General features: G+C 40.6%; 1 protein-coding gene across 1 annotated transcript; it reads left to right on the plus strand.

The window, feature by feature from the left end:
* The first annotated feature begins 214 nt into the window (after positions 1 to 214).
* On the plus strand, positions 215 to 19887 carry HHLA1 (HHLA1 neighbor of OC90). Its single transcript, XM_061447713.1, has 16 exons — positions 215 to 382; positions 3770 to 3878; positions 5291 to 5350; positions 6418 to 6498; positions 7349 to 7432; positions 7521 to 7604; positions 8866 to 8949; positions 9513 to 9569; positions 9672 to 9758; positions 10505 to 10597; positions 11544 to 11735; positions 12248 to 12319; positions 12529 to 12600; positions 18904 to 19060; positions 19370 to 19452; positions 19671 to 19887. The coding sequence occupies exons 1-16, from the start codon at positions 377 to 379 to the stop codon at positions 19712 to 19714; spliced, it is 1365 nt and encodes a 454-aa protein (XP_061303697.1). The 5' UTR covers positions 215 to 376; the 3' UTR covers positions 19715 to 19887.
* The last annotated feature ends 769 nt before the right edge of the window (positions 19888 to 20656 follow it).

A 20656-nucleotide genomic window follows, 5' to 3' on the forward strand; every position in this document is an offset into this window, starting at 1 on the left:
TTGGCAATAACCTCCAGTTTTATATAAGCTCTGAAGAAAATCATCTTTGTCAAGAGATACCAGGTAAATTGGAATTAACCATTCCAAACCTCAGTGGTTTCACATGTACTTGGAGGAAACCATCTCAGGTGTCTTATTAATGATTGATGGAAATGTAGAAAAAGAAATGTTGGGGTTTTCTTTTGTTAAACATGTATTGATTATATTTTATTAAATTCTTATGCAAATAAATATGAATTTAAAAGCAGTTGTAGCAATGTAATTGCTGTGTAATTGTAACATGGGCATATTTTCACATTAACGTGGAATATTTCCTTAGACCCGGTGTATCATGGTGTGTTTAAAATGAGAGATGACCTTTGGATGCTGGAACTGAATGAAGGTAAGGATATTAATACTCAAGGATTTTCCATTTGTATTTCTTTGCCCTTTTAGCTTCTGCTCTGTTTAGCATGAAGACATGGGTAAATTACTGGATATTTGATTCCTTGTCTGTACATGAAAACTAAAAACAATCCAAATTTCATGGTTACCTGCTACATGAAAATGAGTTCTAATGAAGTATAGCTAATAAACCCGTTGGTTTAAGATTGCTGTTAATCCACAGTAGCAAAGAGGTATTAATTAAGAGGTCTACATGAGTGTATAAAGGTAATCTGAACTGGATTTAAATCTCCAGTTCATTAGTTCTGGGAACTCTGGATCAACAGTTCAAAGTAAACTGAATTCTACTAATTTTATACAGCTTAAAATAAACAGAAGAGGATTATTGCATCCAGTAGAGATAAAGGAGAATTTGCAGCAAAAGGCTTGACTTTCTGCCTGTATCAGATGAATGTTTGGAAGGAACATTTTCACTGAGTCACTTTATTGGAATCTGTTGGTCTGCTCATGGATGTGTGGCACCTGTGCCTGTGGTGTCTGTGAATCTCAGAATGTCTGGAAATGGAAATGGTTAGTGATTTTGAGCTGGAGTACAATGAGGGTTTCATGTTTGCAATCTGGACGTGTATTTCAGTCATCACAGTAGTGTCACGTATGTTGGAAACAAGGAGATACAGTCACAAAGTAATAAAGACTTGTCCCTGATAGATAAAATCTAAGTATCAGATAACTAGAGGAATGAAAAGATGATTAGTGTTGTAAAAGTTAATATTATTAAAATCGACTTTGCTGAGAGATATTTCAGGCAGCAGTTCTAGGAATGTCATAGATGGCCTTGGAATTTAACTGGACAGCGTAAATATTCAGAGAGTTAATGCTGGGAAAAGTGTTTGGAAACAGTTAACACCTACTGCTTCAAATTTACATCAGCTTTTATCAATTGAGGAGGAAGGGCTGTCTCTTAAGCAATGTTCTTAGTGTTGACATTTCTCTGCAATTTCTCTTTAAGCATCTTGTACTGGGCAGGGGACACCACAATGGTAAATCTGCTTCCATGAATGGAAGGTTTTCCATCATTTTATACCAACTTTATTTAATATTTCTCTGTTAGAACAAGATTTGGGCTGTTATGATCCATTCTTCCAGATTATGTTTGCATGTTGTCTTAATTGCTAGACTGTAGTGTGTAGTCACACCTCGATTAAATGTGGGTGTTATGGCCAAGCTAATGCCTGCTCCAAATTCCTGCTGCAAATCAGCATTGTAAGAGGAGAAAATTGCGTGTGTTGGTTAACATGGAGGAGCAGCTCAGTGGGGAGGACAGCAGGGAGCTGCAAATCCAGGTGAGCAGGAACGTCTCTCAATGTGCATGGGATGCATACAAGCACAACTTCGTATCTCAGTCTATTTTGTTTCTACTTTTACAGCTCTTATTTTCTTCTCCTCTCTCGCTCCTAAGATGCTTTGGTAAGATAGTTCCTTCCTATGTCAATCTTCTTGCCATTTCTCTGTCTCTAGGCATGTACTCTAACTGCTTCTCTAGCCTGCTCGTTCTCTATCAGTTATTTATTTCCCTGTCCCACCACCATGAACAACTCTAGCCAGTTCAAGTAAATAAGTAATGAAGTTAGATCCCTGATAGGAAATTATCTACTACCTATCAACCCTTTTACTTATGAACCAGCTCTATAACACCACACAGAGATGGCCTTGCGGGGGTGTCAGGCGCTGTGATCCTTGTGGTAGCAATACATTTATGGTCTGCAGTCTAGTTGTTGGTCAGATCCCAAATATCGATATTAGAAGAGCCAAGTTTAGGATTTTTGATGCTATTCTGGTCCATGGGACACTGGACTCTGTCCATGCACTATCAGTCCAGATCATGGAAAGTGGCAGAATATGAAGTCCGTGGAGAAAGATTTCGCCAAGGCTTTCTTTGTTCCTCCGCCCTTTCTTCTGCACATGCTGTGCAGAAACAGTGGGTGAGTATAGGCTTGGAGTCGAGTAGAAAAGATTAGGCAGATGGACTGAATAGATAGGATGAACTGCCTAAAAAGCTTCTCGGAGCTTTGTTTGAATTAGCAGAGCTAGCACTTAAACACTTTTGACTCATCTGACAAGCAAGCACAGACATTTCAAACACAGAAATGTTTGGTATCATTTCATCTTCTTCAAGGAAGAGTGTGTTCAGAGGCACTAAGTACAAATTAGCTATTTTCAGAATGTGTTCGTTCTCTAGTGAATTCACTGTGAGAATGAATTTAAACATTATGATAATAGTTTGTTAATCAAACAGTATTATCTTGTAGATAATGATTTGCTGCATACTTGCGAGATGAGTTACTCTAAGAGATAGGGGAAAAAATTGCCTTTTTTTTTGCTAACTTTCGTATGCTGCCTCGTTTTCTGACAACTACAGAACTATTTGGCATGTTCTGACATTACAAAAACAAGGGGGAGCATGTTAGGAACCTAAGATTTTCCTTCTCTTTTTCTAACCACCTCTAATTAATCCTTTGAAATCTGTAAAGCAGATCATTGTCTGGAAGGCACAGCATGGTTAATCCCTCCCAAGAACCTAGCCAAGGCAGCACAGGACACAACTTGATGACAACAATTAAGTACAGAAATACAAGACTAGGGATGACCAGGCAAGGAAAATTTCTGAAAATAAAAGCAGTTAATACCTGGTCTGAAATGGAACATGAGTAAATTTTATCATCTTTCAACAGAAAGGGTTTAGGCACCTGATGTGTCAGTATCCCTTGGGCTCAGGTCATGCTGCCAGAGAAGAGGATTGTGGAGATGACTTTACCAAGCCCCACTAAAGCCACAGTTACGTAGAATCATAGAATCATAGAATAGTTTGGGTTGGAAAGGACCTTAAGATCATCCAGTTCCAACCCCCCTTCCACGGGCAGGGACACCTCACACTAAACCATGTCACCCAAGTCTTTGTCCAACCTGGCCTTGAACACTGCCAGGGATGGAGCATTCACAGCTTCTCTGGGCAACCCATTCCAGTGCCTCACCACCCTCACAGTAAAGAACTTCTTTCTTATATCTAACCTGAAATTCCTCTGTTTAAGTTTGAACCCATCACCCCTTGTCCTATCACTACAGCCCCTGATGAAGAGTCTCTCTCCAGCGTTCTTGTAGACCCTGACATAGGACTCAAAAAATCAAGAGTCACTAAATTCATGACACAAACACAGACAGAGAAAATGCTGATTGTGTGATTTCTGATTCTTTGCCATTTATATCACGTGTTTTCTCTTCATCTCAGAGACCTAATAATTCTCTCATGGTCACATCATTCTGGGACAACATTTGGACACAATACTGCAAACTTTAACACCACTAAAAGAGTATTTCTTTTTCCTAGAGCATCCAAACCTGCTGGAAGTCAGAGTCCAGAATGCAGTGGTTCTGCTGGCATGTGGCAGTGAAGATGAGCCTGGGATTTCTGTGTCTCCTTCTGGTTTTCAACACAGGTAAGGATGATGATGGTTTGGTGCTCCTAGGGTGTCTCTTTCCCAATTGCTCCCACAGTCCCATTTCCACATCTGTGGCAGGTTTGGTTCTTTCACCCTGCACAAGCAAGGCTGATGGGCTGGATCCCCAGGGCTGGTGCCATTCAGCAGGGCAGACCAGATGAAGGCAAAGGTCTACTTTTGTATCCCATGCCATGAATCTGGAGTCAGAAAGGTGTGTATGGAAAGAGACAGAGGATTAGAAGAGCTCCTACCGCCTATGTTGGTAGTCCAAATTTAGGTCATACAAAATTAGAGATGTTAATACAGCTGATGAGTACTGCACGAGGAGTCAGGATTCACAGGCCTTGTCTATCTATAGGGTATTTTTCATTCATATATATATATATATATATAAGGAGAGAAGATGAAAGAGATAGATATCCTGGGATTGTCTGCTGTACAAGGAATAGATTTTTGTACGAATAAGGGCAAGCACCCAGGTTTCACCATTCTGAGTGCGAACAGCAAGACCATGCAGGCACACCTCCTCTTTCTTCTGCTGCTTGCAGCCCTACAGGTTTAGTCTTTCTGAAGAGGAAGCTGAACCCAGGTTTCATATTCCCTGGTGAGATCGCTGCCCATTAGGTTTTAACGCAGAGAGAAGCATCACCACAGCTGAGGTGGGACCTCCTCACCACCAGATCCCAGGAGAGGACTTTTCCTGGGGAGCTTGATGGATTGAGAAGCTGAACCTCCAGAGAGGGATGGGACTGTAGCATTTGCTATCACTGGCTCATGTGGAGAGCCTTCTGGATTATTCTTTGGAGGCACTCAGCTCTCCGCTGATGGAATAGGGATCCTAAGCACCAAAGTCGTGCACTTCAGCGTGTCCTGTGATACCTAAATCACTGCTCTGCATCTTTCATTTGTTGGGCACAGAGTGAATCAGGAAGCCAGTCCAACATCCTGAACCCAGCTCCAGTTCATTCCTCCTGCAACAGAACTCTGGAGAAGAGTACTCAGTTGAATGACTGCTTTGAATAACAAACATGCATCTAGCCTGTGGAGACTTGTTTTGAGTTGGCCTTATTACACTATATTCCTTGCAGTTAATGTTGGGTCCAAGCCTACTGCAGGTCTTTACAACAGTTTGATAATACTGTTTTCTTTGGATTCTTGAGCTAAGGGGGCAAACTCAGACATTTAATCTGTTTTCTTCCATTAGCTGTCAGCTAAAGCATCTGGCTGGTGCTTTAGGACATCCTTATTTTTAGGCATTTGATGGGCTGCTGTTGTGGATACTCAGTGGCCTGCTTTGCAGTGCTGATATCCATCAGTTTCTGAGCTATAACTAATGAGAGTAGCAAAGTAACCCAGGCAAAAGGCTCAAAGTGGAAAACGGTTTCTCAGCCTCTTTCTTCACTTCACAGCTTCCTGCATAAGAAGAGAAAACAAGAAAGAGAAGCAAGTGGCAGTGCTGGCTACCGCAGGTAACAAGCAGCACAACAGGAGGCCCTGTGTGTGCGTGCTAACGGGAGTGGAGGTATTGTGCTGGGCATGGAGGTGTCAGCAGATGGGCTGCTCTCCATGAGCCCAAATCCACCACTGCTGCAAAAGCTCCTCACCCAACCCAGGCCTTACCCAGATCCTCGGCCACTTTAACCTCTGTCTTTCCAGAAACCTAAAATGAAGTTTTCTCTTTTTCCTTTCTCTCCTTCCCAGCTCTTAATACCCTTTTGTTATCCTTTTCTTCTCTTCTACACTGCGGACAAGCCCTGCTTCCAGCTCTGGGGTGCAGCTTTGTTTTGAATTGGCTAAAAATAATACTGAAGTCATCGGAAAATCGTATTTACCCCCAGATTCGATTTTGTTCTCATCTCAGCTTTCTATGCTTCTTCTCCCATCCTGCTCCTTTTTCTGTCTTTCTGTCACTCACTCACAGACCTCTGCATGCCGTTGTGGGAGCGAAGCAAAAGCACATCTTTGGAAATCTCAACTTGGGAAAAACAAATAAGCAACGGCTACAGAAATCACTTGAAAAGAGAAGTGTGATTCAGCTGCAGTCCATTTATTCTGTAGTGGCGTTATAGCCATCAAGGTGGCTAAAAAAAGAATCAGATCTATGTTTTCATCCCAGTTCCACATAGCACTGGGGAAGGGGGGACCTTTCCTGGGCACTTTCTCCTCCTTACTGCTCTTTTGGCAGCAAATACCGATTGCCTGGCACGAAAAGGGACCCAAACACCAGGACTGGCTCTGCTCCCTGCCAGCCCCTCAAGGGCATGCTCAAGGGAAGAGGTGACCAAGAGCCCTGCCTCAGTGTTGGCCTGCACTTGCACTGCCGGCTTGACCTTTCTACTTCCCAGGCTCCTCTTTGCACTCCTGACATCTTTATTTCCTCATTATTTTATTATTTTTGAGTACATTACAATATTTAATCTGCTCATTCTTTCCATTTCCCATTCTGGAAGATGTTTTTCCATACATAAACGGGGACAAATGGCCTTTTCCTTGTGCCTTCATACAGCCAGCTGCTCAGAGAGCCCTTCTTTTTCAGAGCTGCCTGCGAAGTCCGTGGATCTGGCTGCTGTTAACCTGACAGAGCTGGTGAATGGAATGCTAAACACGGTGCTCAGAGGTAATGGGACAAGGCTGGGCAGGTCACACAGGCTGTCAGCCTAGTGGTGAATGAGATAATGGGTATTAGCAGAAGCCATAAATGCATGCTGTCTGCCTCCAGAATTGATTCCAGGAACATGTTACTCTTGCACATTTATAATGCAGTTTGTTATCTGACATAAAGAATTTAGAAAGTAGTGTGTGTTTCTATATAGACACGACATAGTTACTTATGGGATGCCTTTGGAAAGTACTTTATAATCCAGTGTAGGTTTGAATTAAAAAAAAACCCAAATAACAAATAAATAATGCAAGTGAGCCTTCCCTCAGTGGAAATGAGGAAGAACTGAATCTCAGGCAGCTGTATCTGCACCTCAGAAGTCTTTCAGAAATTAAACCATAGAATGGTTGGGGTTGGAAAGGACCTTAAAGCTCATCCAGTTCCAACCCCTCTGCCATGGCAGGGACACCTTCTACTACAGCAGGTTGCTCCAAGCCCCGTCCAACCTGGCCTTGAACACTGACAGGGATGGGGCAGCCACAGCTTCTCTGGGCACCCTGTGCCAGCGCCTCAGCACCTTCACAGGGAAGAACTTCTTCCTAATGTCTAATCTAAATCTCCCCTCTTTCAGTTTAAAGCCATTGCCCCTTGTCCTGTCCCTACATGTCCTTGTAAAAAGCCCCTCTACAGCTTTCTCCCATTACCCCTTTAGGCACTGGAAGCTGCTTTAAGGTCTCCCCAGAGCCTTCTCTTCTCCAGGTTGAACAACCCCAGCTCCCTCAGCCTGTCTCCTAAATGAGCTGAGTCAAAACATGCTGTTCTCATAATTGGTTTCAACCACTAATAGCATGAGTATGTGTTTCCACAGGTACCAAAAAGCTCTTCTCTTTGCTGAGCATCACGTCTTACAGCTCATTTGCCTTCCACAAAGTATCAGTCACCATTTATAACAGTGAGTGCCTTGGCTCTTTGCGCAGGAGCATTTTCTCTCACACAGCCCCTATGCCAAGATACTGATTTTTCTCTGTCTCTCCCTACAGTTTCCAATGTGAAAAATGTTGACCCTGGCAAGTTCCCTATGCGTTACTGCTACTGTTTGAACAATGTGACAAATGACTTGACAGGTGGGTACACAGGAGACACTGGCAATTGCATGTACTTAAGATTAATTATTTCCTTTGGAGCTGCACGCTGTAGCCTGAATCCTTCAGACTTCATTCATATGAGTATCATCACCTTATTGAAGTACAAGCCATAACTCATGACAAGAGGCTGCTCCGAACCTTTAGGGAGGCTCACTGAACTCAGTCTCAGAGGGCTGCATCCAGCCAGCTAGACTGGAATGGAGCCATCAGTTAAATGACTGGTGTGGTTTACCCAGCTGAAAGACCTCCCTTTCCTCTTCAGAATACAAAGAGCAGTGCGGGAGACACTACACAGCCACTTTAGGTCTACTGAGATGACCCACATGAGATGAACAACTGTTACTCTGCACCAATAGTCTCCAATAACTTCAGCTAGCCTTAGAGTGAAAAGCAAGGATTAACATGTAATAGGGCTGTTTAATGGACTGCAAAATGCTGTTGGGCAAATCATCATTCACACCCCTGATCTCACCATATTTAACGTTCCAAGATGGATCTGAGTGCTTGGATTCTATGGCTGGCTAATGTAAGATATCAAAAGTAGCTCAGCAGCTAGTGACCAGAACCTGGAGTCTCTAAGCTTCATGTGGTGACCACACATTGGCCTCAATGGCTCTCATGGCTTTTTCTGGACCCACACATCTCACAAGACTTATTCCATAATGACCCTGTCTTCCTTGGAGGATAGTGGAGAAACTTTAAACTTTCTGTGCTAAATCCAGAACATTTTGGTGATGACAGCATCCTTTCAGGCAGAAAGAATTCAGGAACCAACATAGGCCTCACGTCTGTCACCTCCTAAGTGAGAACTGTTACTGCTAGAACCTGTTATGAAAAAGTCATAACACCATATCACCGCTACCCGCTTTTTTGAGCTGACAACAACATCATCAGTATGTCTGAAGTAAACCTCAGAGGAGACAAGCAGATAGCTCCTGGATGGTCCTACATGGCAGATAGGTAGGCAGTTGGTGCAGGCAGAGCTTACAGGCTTTGGATCTCCTTCTGATGCTAGTTTGGATATTGTCTTTCATATATATTTCTGCAGAGTATTACAGTGGCTTCTTAAGTCCTCTGCCATTCAGCAGAAACATCTAGAAGTTAAAGTATTTGAACCATTATTATCATGTACAAGCTTATATCAAAAATATGATCACATATAAAAGTGATTTTTTGACTTCACATAAATGATAGAATGTGTGTTTTCAATCATAAACTTTCTCTGTTTTTTTTTGTCCAGATTTCACAGCTTTACTTGTTGATATTACTGGAAACTCCACCAGTTATCTCACAGAAATATTCAAATCCACTTCTATTCTCTCAGGTTTGCATTTCCTTTTAACATTTGTCATTGCCTTATTTCTCTGATTTACTCCTGGCATGGAAACAAGCATAGAAAAGTGTATAAAAGCCCATTGCTCTAATTCAGCAGCATTTTTCATGCAAAGCAAGACTTGTAAACAAGTCTCCTTAAAGGAACAAGATGCATATATAATGTGGATATATATAACGTAGAGACATGAGTGTCTCTATTAGCAACTATGTTTAGTTTGAAAGTTTGGGTGGTTACTATTTAATACTGGTATTTGGGGAATTGTGATTCCTAAAGAAGAATTATGGGCTATATTATCATAAGAAATTCATTTCCCATGTAAAGACACTTGTAATTTACAATTTTAATTACATAGAAAAGTTTCCCATGGAAATATTTGCATTTGGATTTGATGCTGGTTCAAGGTTTTTACCAAAAATCAGGTCAGAAGAAAATTATTTGTCCAGCTGCAGTAGCCACGTATCATTTTGTGTTTGTGTTTTCAACTGTTCAAGCTAGTATCATATAAAGAAAACTGGCAGCACTGGCCTGGTTTACATTTTTCTGCCTTTCAGTGCGTCAGAGCAATGATTCAGATTGTATCTACATCTGTGTGATGACAGGGCAGACAGGTAAAACTATTCCACCCCAAAATATTGCCCTACTTATTCTCAGCGATGGTTTACATTTAGAAAGAAACATTTCTTGATATTTGTAATCATTTCTGTTTGCAGGGAGAAATCTGTCTGACTTTTGGGAAGTGCTGGAGAAATCCCCTGTTATTAATTATACATTTTCCAGTAACACATCTTCTGACCTGGGTAAGTAAATCCTGGGGAGTAAAAGGAAATAGCAACAACAATGAAAACCATGGCCAACAATGAAAAACTTGCAATGAATACCCTACCTTCATAATGTAAAAATATTATTTCATATTATTATCATTACTTATATATGTACACATTATTTTAGCTTTATCATTAAAATAGAATAATATTTTATATTATTGGATGTTTAATTTTAGAATTATAAATGAAGTTCACAAACTTATAAATCATTGGCTACAAGGCCTTTTAGTGGAGGAACTAACAAAACCTCCTGAGATGAGAGCTTTAACAGAATTCAGCACTAGGTTGGAGAGGCTCCCAGTTAACCTAAATGACATCTTCCTTAGCTCTCAGCACAAATAACCTGATACCTTCACATGAGTTACCTTCAGAAATGAGTTGGGTGTATTCAAACTGTGCTGCGATGATCCTCCACCCAAAGCTGCATTGCTAGGTTGAGCTGCCCTTCAAGTGATCACATCTCATTGCTGCCCATGACTATTTCTCATTTTCGATGCCTGATTAAAGCAAGAAGACAGCTAGTGAAATCAGGGGCCAGTTTACCTGTGCTGAAAGCTGTAGAATGCTTCTCTCCAGTTCAAAGAATATCACTTTGCCAAAGATTAATTAAAGAAGACAACTGTTGTTTCTATTCTACCAGAACCTGAATTGTTCCCTTTTTATCACACAACATGCAAGGGATGGTGAGTGTTCTAACCCTCTCTTCTCACACCTCAAAGATGCAGACTCGATGTTTTCAAGTGTCATGAATTTACAGGAAGACCCAAAGAAAACAGTGGATCCATCAGCAGAACGTGTGTGGACATTTAAAAGTGAGCAAATATTGTCAGACCTAAATTTATATTCTCCTTGATTAACATCTTGACAAGTGATCATGTATGTTTGCTACTCAGTGCTGTGATGTTGAACTACAGTTACAGGGTAAAATAGAAGCTTGTCCAAAGCAGCAGTAGATCAGGTCAGTGATGCATTGAATAGCTGGAGGATAGAAAACTATTGTAAAAAAGACATTTTATTAGAAAAAGTTTTCTAACAAGGTAGAGAAGTAAGAAAAAATGGTTGTTGGTTTTAAACAACAACAACAAAAAAGACAGATTAAACGGCTTCCTCTCCTTTTTTATTATCTTTTTTCCTCTGTTTTTCTCCGTCTTTGTCTTTATATGACTTTCAGTTGTGAGTACCTGAGCATTTCATAAACTTCAGTGCACTTATCTTCGCCACAGGGCTACAAGGCATGTGTTAGTCTGCCTCATTGTGAAAGCCATAAAGAAGGCTTCACACTTGCCTGCATGTGGTAGAAGCCAAGAGAAATTTAGACCTTGATTTCATGTTTCCTCATCACTTCAGCTACATCCCTCTACAACAAAATTATTACATTTTCTCTAGTCAGACTGCTGTCTTTTTATAAGCTTTTATATTTGCTTATCAGCATACCAACCTTTGCAATCTCTTCTAACCCAAGTGCCATTCCTGCCACACAGTGTCATCACTTCTCAACTTCCAGTATCTGTCCTCTAATGCCTGCCTTCTCACCTCCACCTAAACAAGAGCTTTCAGCTCATTCCTTTGTAGTGAAGGCCTTCAGGAAATAAAAAATAATTTATGAGAAGGAAAAAACCTTGAATTTGCAGGAATATTTCAGTTCCTTCTTTTGTTATTTGCATATTGTTACCCAGTGTGTTATGCTCACTGCTAGCATGGGGCAGCAGCATGCAGTACATAGCTGGTGCCCTCCCTCCACCTCTCCTGCTTCTGCAGCTACCAGGATCCCTCTTGCCCAGAAAGGGGAGGAAATCACCACCACGAGGTCCCCACCATGGCCAAAGACGGTTGGAGTGAAAGAACTGTGGTTTCCACCACTACATGTGGACGCTTCCGGACCACTCGGCACAGCTGGACCCCATTTGACTGCAGGGGGGAGCTCAACCCCATCACCAGCCCTGCAGCCCAGTGAGTACAATGAGGAGGACTGAAACTAACTACCTGCTAGTGCTGGGTTTGGCCAAAAGCTAAACCCACAGCATTAGCATTCTGTTTAGGGAGACCCATTCTGGGTCACTAGTGAGTCAATGTGTTTGTCGCGCAAGTGCTAAAATCAATTATTGGGTCCATCTCATAGTTCCTTATTCTTTTGGGGAAAACTAAGTCTTGCTCCTCATGGATATTTCTGCCATCCAGGTCTTCCCTCACATTTTGCTCCAAACTTGGTGAGCAGAGCTGTGGAAAAGCAATATGGGGCTGCTTCTCTTGGTCTCCACTTACACACTTTCTTTAAATCCTACCTTTCCCTAGCCCATGAACTTTTCAAGATCTGGTGAAGTACAGCTTTTGTCCTTCCTTTTTCATCTTGACACTTTTATGTTCCACTAGAAGCGCTGGGTGAGGGAGCAATACTTCTCAGGAGACAGCTAAATAACAAATATTCTGAATGACATGAAGCACATGTCTTTCTGTTCCCACAGGTGACATGGATGCATTTTGGATGCAGACAGTGTCTCCTCAAGAAACCAGCAAAATCATACAAACAGAGCCAGGTGAGACTGATCTGGGATAATAACAAAGCATGTCAGATGGAACACTTATGGAATAGAAAATAGCATTTATAGGAATAGGTGACTGTGGATGTATTTATACATCAGTGTCTATGTAAGTGTTTATTAGTGGTCTGTGGCTTCAGAGGGGATTTTTCCTTCTTTATTTTTCAAAGATGTCAAGGCAAGTTCTATTCTTTTCTCTCCCTCAGATTTGTCTTCTGCACTGCTGTCTGTGCCACCCTACAGGCCTGGTGTGAGCCTGAAGCTTTACTCAGCTACCAGTAAGTAACCGTACCCATTCAGCAAAAATGGTAGTATGTTCGAAACTCCATCAATATATAGGTTTTTCCACACAGAAACAACATACACATTTCATTTACATGACTTCTTATTTATGTAAACCACCCAGAATGTCTAAGGGACTGCTTCCGTATTTGTTTGTGAATCATACACAATCACACATTCAACATACAAATTATACCGAGGTGATGAAATTAACATATGTACCCCATGTGTCAATTTTAACATGGGTTGGAGAACCTTAAAATTGATTCATTCTGAAAGAAAGTATCATGCTTTAAATCTTCCTATTGGTACAAACAAAATTATGAAGTCAATCGATGCCACATGGAATCTACAGACTTGCCCTCAATTTAGAATATTGCAAACTTCCTCTTGAGCTAAAGACGGATCTTCATCCCCTAGATTTTCAGGAAGGCTCGGTTCTTCCTTTAGATAACACCAATAAGGAGTTAGAAACTAAGAGTTAATATAAGATGTTGTGCCACTCCACTTACAAGCATCATATACTCATGTTGGCAATCAAATGATATTTACAGATAAGTGCTCAGTAAGAAGCTTTGAAAAACTAGACCTAATTCAATGCCAGAGGAGCGTCTGAACTCTGGAGAAATCCAGCACCTACTTTGGATGCTGAGCATGTGTGTGTGTGTCTGAGTCCAGGCTACCTACATCCAAATTCACAAAGTAGGAGCAGCACTCAGGAGCACAACAGGAATAAATCTCAGCCACACATCTCAGTCCTCAGGAACAGAACACAACTATTGCAGCTCTAGGATCCAGCATCATGGACACCTAAAAACTAGGTAAAATCCACCCCATCATACAGACATCTTTAGTACCCTTGTGATCCTTCCACCCCAGTCCGGTGTTCTCACCCTCAGTGGTCACACTGGAAACTCAACCACTTGGCCATCTGAACAGTAAGCAAAACACAGCTGAAGCTGCATGTATATTAATTACACTTCCTGATTATATGCTCCCACTAACGTTGTAGTTGAGGAAGTCAATTTGAGGGATACATTGGTGTGTATGTTCTAGTATTGATAGCAATATGGAAAGTACATCAGTGTTACTATGATCTTATACTAGAGGAAAAATCCACACTGGCTGCCCTGGGATACAGATAAAATCTGTGTGCCTGTATTCCAGACCTGCACTGTGATTGTCTGATTTTGTGCAGCAAAATAGGAAGAGAAATTTGGCAGCTACCGCTCATGGTGGCGTGAAAACTCCTATAGTACAATTCCAAGGTCTCCTGGTATTATGATTGTGTCTCACCACTTTGGATGTTTAGAGCTGAGATGGAGCTAAGAGGTCATGGGATGTTATGGGAAAAGGCTGTTCTTGATCCCTGCACTGAAGTTCACTCTGCTGCTATCACAATTGAGTGGGAACGTGAGTCTTGCTGGTAGTGAGGACTGCCAAAGGGAACTTTGGATATCTGCCCCTCAACTGCTTGTGTTTCCATATGGTGACTGTCTAAGGGAAGCATAGTAGTGCAAAGTTAATATATGGGACAAAATCGTAGGGGTCTCCATTTAGATTTGATACCTGAGGAGTCTTTAGAACCAGTTTAGTTCTTTAGAACTAAAATGCCAGTCAACTAATACTTGTTCAAAGCTTTGTTTGGACATTTAGGAAATACAACAAAAATAAGTTAATCATAAGAAGAACAAATGAAAGCCTGAAAATTCTGAAAGATGGTAAGCGAGGAGAACAAAGACAAATGCTGATTAAATGGTTTGTGATGGATTAGTAGGAAACATGGAAAACAAACTGCACCGTTCTGGTATTGTCAAAGGGAAATGTGGGGGTTTGATAAGGATTCCTAATAAATATGACTAAGAGAAAACTGCTGCTGATATTTTGCTTGTCAAAACAGAAGAGGTAAAGTGAAACCGTGAGCCTCAGCAGCAGGTTTTCATATGAAGGGAAACTCTGCAGCCTGGTGGTTCTTCCCCACTATTTGAAAAGCATTTGGAAAGTGTTTGAGAGCGTCCAGCTCTGTGGGGCATTCATTGTCAAAAGTAAATAATGTTATCAGAAGTAAAAATGCTGACCATGGAAATCAAGGTGCGACAACAGCATCAAGTAATCACAGAAACACAAGTCCTGCAGAAAAGCAGTGTCAAGGAAGAGGGGGAAGAAACTATTGCCTGGGAGGGCTGAGAACTATGCAGTAAAAAACCTATCCACTGAGACATGTTTCCAAGGAGAAGACTCATAGGTGCTGAGCCAAGGAGCAGTTCTAGATGTAAGGGAGCTTTTGAACCATGTAGATAGGAAACCAAATATCCTTTTTCATCTTTCTCTCATTTTACTTCTGTTTAAAGAAGAGTTCAAAATACAAGTCCTCACCCCCATGACATACATTGGTTGTATAAACAAAATGAGTCAATGTCACATCACACAAATAGAGTTTGACTTCTTGAGACTTTTGATGGTGTGAAGAGAAGCATTTCAGCTGAACTAGGCCTTATTGGGAGACCTATCTTGATCTTACCTTGATGGGAACAGAAGAATACTCTATGGTAATTCTCATCACCAGAACTTCTGCACAAAACCCAAGTTCTCTGTATGTCCAGTGTGTGCACAGTCCAGTTTGTCCATGTGCCAATATCCGTCTGGTGGGCAACACTATAGAAGCTGTAAAAACATGGACTGGGAACCAGCCCCTTTTGAAACATGGATTTCAATAAGACCAAGGAATGGAGTCATTAATGCCTCCCCACTGGAAACCAGGATGGCAGAGTTTGTCTACCTGCATATATCAGTCATGCGTTTGAGGAAATAAATTGAACAGTGGGATCGTAAAGCAATGAAGGGCATCCACAGTACTCTGAAGTCTGAGACATTATCCCAAGAAGTCATTTCTTAAATCACAAAAGCTTATGTGAACTGATAAAATATGCAACTGTGCATATTGGAGCATGCAGGGAGGGATATTGTAGATCTGAATTATTCACAGTAGCCATATCCTTGCTTTTCACTGGCAGCAAAATTTAATCTCAGTGTCAGAGAGACGTGATACTGAGCTAATAATGGAAAAGTCTGTTTAGTGCAGCAAGTATTGGTCACTTATCTGCCTGTGACAGTAACGTGGTAATTTCAAATAGACAAGAGCGGAGCTCTGCACAGGGAGCTGTGGTTCCTCATTTTTTGGTCCCTTTAGGGTGACTCGATTTCTTAGGAAAGAAAATTCATAGAGAAGAAGATTCTGAAAGAAACTCCTACTTTTCATTATTTTTTTAAATTTCTATCCAAATCTGTAGGAAATTGTGAATTGAATTAAAAAAAAGAAATACATTTCACGGTAGAAATGAATTACAGAAGAGATAAAACATTTCTAGGAAGCACTGAAAATTTTCATTTCAACAATGATGCGAGCATACTATTCAATCCAAATAAAATTAAATATAACATAATTGACAAGGGTTTTCAGCGTTAAGGAAATACAGCATTATGTAAATGCAGCATTAATTTAAAATCAAGTGATTGTCAAAAATGAAAACCAAGGCAATTTAACTTGCAGCTTTTCTATTTGACTTCTCTTTCCCACATAGATGAGTCCAAATTGAAACTGCAGTTGTTCAATTTGCATTTAGTTAAAGGTGAATTTCTGCTGGAACACATAGCTTGCATGAAGTATTTAACACCTGTTAGGCAGGAGAGCAAGTACCCACTGCGGTGGAAACTGAGATTCATTGGAGGGTGGCTGTTAGCAAGTTTTAATTATTCACAGCAACTCTACATTACTTTTCATGGACAAATTTTATTAAAACCTCATTGCCTCACGCTCTGATGTGCAGTTTTTAGCACGAAGAGTGTTTATTAAAGCAAGAAATCATTCATTTTTAAGTGCCAAGGAGTGGGAAAAAATCAAGGTGTGTCAAATGCTATTCAGTGGACAAAGCCTAATCCTAATGACATTTATGAAACATTAACAGAAACGGGGCTCCCTCTTGCCCATCCTTGACTTCCTTATTATCCCTGATATTTGTGCAGTGCCTCTGACACACAACCAGCTTGCAGAGGGGCCCGTGAGTTTGGGAGCATCAAGTGTCTGCCCATTGTTCCAGGACTCCTCGGGCAAGTGCTGGCAGGAGAAAAACGGGATCATAGCGATCTGTTTCAGGTTGGCAGAGCCTTTATTTTCCTCCTGCCCACGAATGCCATTTTATATTAAACTTCTTGTCAGCACTAAAGAACTCAACCTTATTTCAACAGAACTTCATTAGTCCAAATTTAACCCCCGCAACCTCTCCTATCACATAACATAAGATGGCCCAAAGCTATAAAGTATGAGAGACATGTGAACCGCGAAATGCAATTACATTGACTAAAGGGATTATTCTCTGCAGGTAGGGCTCTTTATCTGCACATGGCCAAAGCCTGCTGGTAGTTATGCAAATGGCAAAGCCACATTGCAATCAACCTTCACCCTGCACATTCAGGATCTTCCACCCCAGTGGGTGTATATGACATCCACATGATTCAAATGTACCCTCTCACAGCCTGTTCTCTGTTATCTTCTCAGAGCACCAGCATGATGCTTGCAGATACGCCCCTTATATTTGGAGTGCTGGTTTAGGAGAGACATCCCTTTGGAAGGACTGCTATGTGCAGCGAACAGCACAATGTGTGTGCCTGCAGCTCCCCAGCATCAGATGTGATGCTTTGCAGGGCAAGTGGCTTTCACTGTAGTGACACAAAGCATGTCCTCACATGCAGCACCTCCTCCTCAGTTATTATATAATAATGGATTATTATTATAAAATTATAGAACAATATAATATATTCTATAATAATATAATATTGTTATTAAATATGCAAATGAGATGTGGTTGAAGACTTGTTTTAGCCATGCGCCGGCAGTCTTTTACCATATTGTAAATATTGTATTTCTTTTTTCTAGCAAGTCCTTTGATTCTGCCCTGTCATAATGGTCCTTAAGGTGTAAGATGATGTGTGACAGGCACTGCTTTGGAGAAGAAAAGACTGTCAAATGTTAGTTTTTTTCTCTTAATATGATGACAAAAAGACCTGAAAAGCTGAAAAGAGCTTCAAGTGTGCCTTACCTTTTCTTATTTTCCCCCTTCCTCCTTCTCAATTTCACCTTGCCTATTTTTTCTATAAACAGAAAGGGAGTCTAAAGAGAGATTGTATTTAGCACTGAAAAACCACATAGCAATTCAGGATTTCATTATAAGCTGCCATCACCTACTCTGTTGTATTGCTTTTCCTGCAGTCTGGCACAGCTGCATTTGTTGCTGGGATGAAATGTTTGGTGTTCAAATGTGTATCTCTTGCTGCTTATGGCAGAAGATTCAATGAACAGAGTAAACTAGATATTGCCATGGCTCAAGAGAGGGGAAGAGGGAGGCCATTGCCAGGTGCACCATTTCCCTGCATTTTTCTCAAGCTAAGGTAATATAATGGTAGTCACTTGATGGAAAATACACTGATTCAACAGCTGGCTCCTGGCAAACAAATAGTGAAATGGAGAAATTTCACCTGCCTTCCTCTCACTGCAGGAAAAGATTGACCTTTTCTTCTCTCGTTACTTGTCAGTTTTAATGAAACCTGTAGGAATGTATTTATCCAGAGAATCTTTACCTGTCCCTAAAAACTGGGCTGAAATGAGATTATTATTGAAGTCACTAGAAGCAAGAAGAGGAAAGCTGACAGAGAGAAAGCCATAACCTCTGCATAAATCACACTTATTTTGTTAATGAGGCTAAAACACCAAGTGATGGTGAGAGCGGTGAGAGTCTGTTTGTTTATTAGCTCAGTCTTATATAATCTAGGATTCAGATTTAGAGGGTGGGTGTAGGGAAGCATGCAGAGCTGGAAGTGAATTTTTCATTGAAGGAGCATATGCATAGGGAAACTACCAAAGGTAACAAGTGTACAGCGCTGTTCTTTGTCCTGCTGCTTTGCACTGTGGAAAACTGATGCTTCAGTGGCAACTGAATCTCAACCTAAACAGACAATAATAAATAAACTGCATCTTTAGAGTTGTTCCTTACATTTGTGATAAATAAAAGCAACGTGGTTTTAAGTAACTCACCCATAATGATAAATAATAATGAGTTGGACAGAAAATTTGGGCTTTCATTCAAGCAACTGCCCAGCTGTGTGTATCTGCCTCACCTATATTTGATGTTAAGACACCTATATGGACGTATTAACCTGCACGTTTCTCATAGCCCAGATAAGGCACTGTAAGACATTTAATGGGAGAAGCATTTGAACTAGTTCAGAGCTGTGTTTTTCCCTAGGGTGTTCACAGGCGATGCTCAAAGACTCCCGTGTGACCTCGCCTCCTGTCACTCTTCTAGTGCAGAAGATCAATCCCTGTGTGATGGAGCTGTGTAGGTTTTTCCAGCTGTGCCTCTGTGTTGGTCAGAGGAGATACTTCAGGAAGGAAGGCATGAGGTAAAGCCTGACACTAACTTTTTTCTTTCTCTCTGCTTAAAATACTCCAACAGGCTATTTTCAAATGACAGTTTTCAATCACTAATGTTTATGTCTGAGAATCTGTAGCTACTACCTGAAACCCAAATGACCAAGACCTGATCTAGCTTCCAGTATTCAAACTACATGAATAATACTCAGCTGATTTTTTCCACATATCTAATGGCGTTGTCAAGATCAAACTCTCTCTTTATTTCCATATTCAATATTAGCAGTATGATGTGCATACAGCTGTGCTCCTGAAAGATAACATCTCAACTACATCCTTAGGTACTGTGTTGAATACTATTCCTGGTTCTTGAAAAATGCAAATTATGTCTGTGCAAGAGTCAAAAGAGTTGCTTACTCCCAAAGTAAGTACATTTGCTCTTTATATCTCTCCATACTTTACTATGAAAATATAACAAAAGTTTTAGATATCCACAGAGCATTTGCCATCTTTCATCAAACAGCTCTTTTTACTGATAATGATTTTTTAAAGTATTAAAAAACTATTTAACCTTCATGTATGTTTTTAATATTTTCCTTGTAAAACCTCTCCTGATGAGAGTTTTTTTTTATGTCTTTCCAGCACTGAAACAAAAATGCCTTAAAAGCATCTGTACGTCGGTCTAGAGCACTGGGGAATTATCCTGTGTATTGGAAGATCGTTGGCAGTTTTAGTTGTCTCCTTAGTGTAAAAATGAGGATGAAACATGTTATTTGCAAATATTTATAACAAGGCAAGCTATTAACCATATGCTAACATAGAAATGTGTCTTCCATTAAGGCATTGCAAAATTAATGTGTAAAAAACAGATGTGTTTTATACAAATGATGCAACTGCAATAAAAGTATTGCAAGGCTTTTCAAAAATCGGGTTTTATAAAGGGTATTTATATGGTTGGGTAGTGAATGCAAGTAGTTCATTCGAGTTTTATTTACAATTAAGAGAATCACAATTAATGAATACAAGGTAATTTAAAAACAACCTGAAATACTGAACAGAAAAAGGATTTTGCCTGGTGTAGAACACATGCAGATTATCCACTATTCCAAATCAAGAGTCTCCCATTACTTCAGCGCCTCAAGTGCAGATTCACCAAGTAAATATTCACACCTCTTGTGACTTCACCCAGTGGTAAATCTGTGTGAATTCACCAAGATTCACCTCCTGCTTTATGTGCACATCTGGTGAACTAAAAGCAGCTCTAAAAAAGAACAACCAGACTGCACCACCCTATGTTTTTCGTACACTGAAGCAATATGATGCTGCTATTGACCAAAAATACATGATGAAGCTATTAATATTTCAAAGAAAATGCAGTTATTTGCACTACAGCTGGTGCACGTTGATGTTTCATTGAAGAAATATGTGTTCAAAGTAATATAAAGCCAAAAAGAAAGGTGGTGACATAACGAATGCTGCCTCCAGGGAGAGGGGTGATGCAGCATCCCTCCTTCAAAATACATTTCCCTGTTGTGCCCAATAACATGAGGGAAGCATTTCTGTCGTATCAAAGAGCAGGATAGGTTGGAGTAGCACCAAGTGCAGTTGATACTGAATGTTAGTCAGTG

The sequence above is a fragment of the Pezoporus flaviventris genome, unplaced genomic scaffold (genome assembly GCF_033815535.1).
Source record: "Pezoporus flaviventris isolate CSIRO_AGI_PZ_B2104156 unplaced genomic scaffold, CSIRO_AGI_Pfla_v1 ptg000007l, whole genome shotgun sequence".
In the NCBI taxonomy this organism is placed as follows: domain Eukaryota; kingdom Metazoa; phylum Chordata; class Aves; order Psittaciformes; family Psittacidae; genus Pezoporus; species Pezoporus flaviventris.

Excerpts from the sequence above, each read along its gene's own strand:
- HHLA1 (XM_061447713.1), top strand. Across the intron at positions 9,759-10,504 it reads TAACACATCTTCTGACCTGG|ATGCAGACTCGATGTTTTCA; the intron begins GTAAGTAAATCC and ends CACACCTCAAAG. Across the intron at positions 12,320-12,528 it reads AATCATACAAACAGAGCCAG|ATTTGTCTTCTGCACTGCTG; the intron begins GTGAGACTGATC and ends TCTCTCCCTCAG.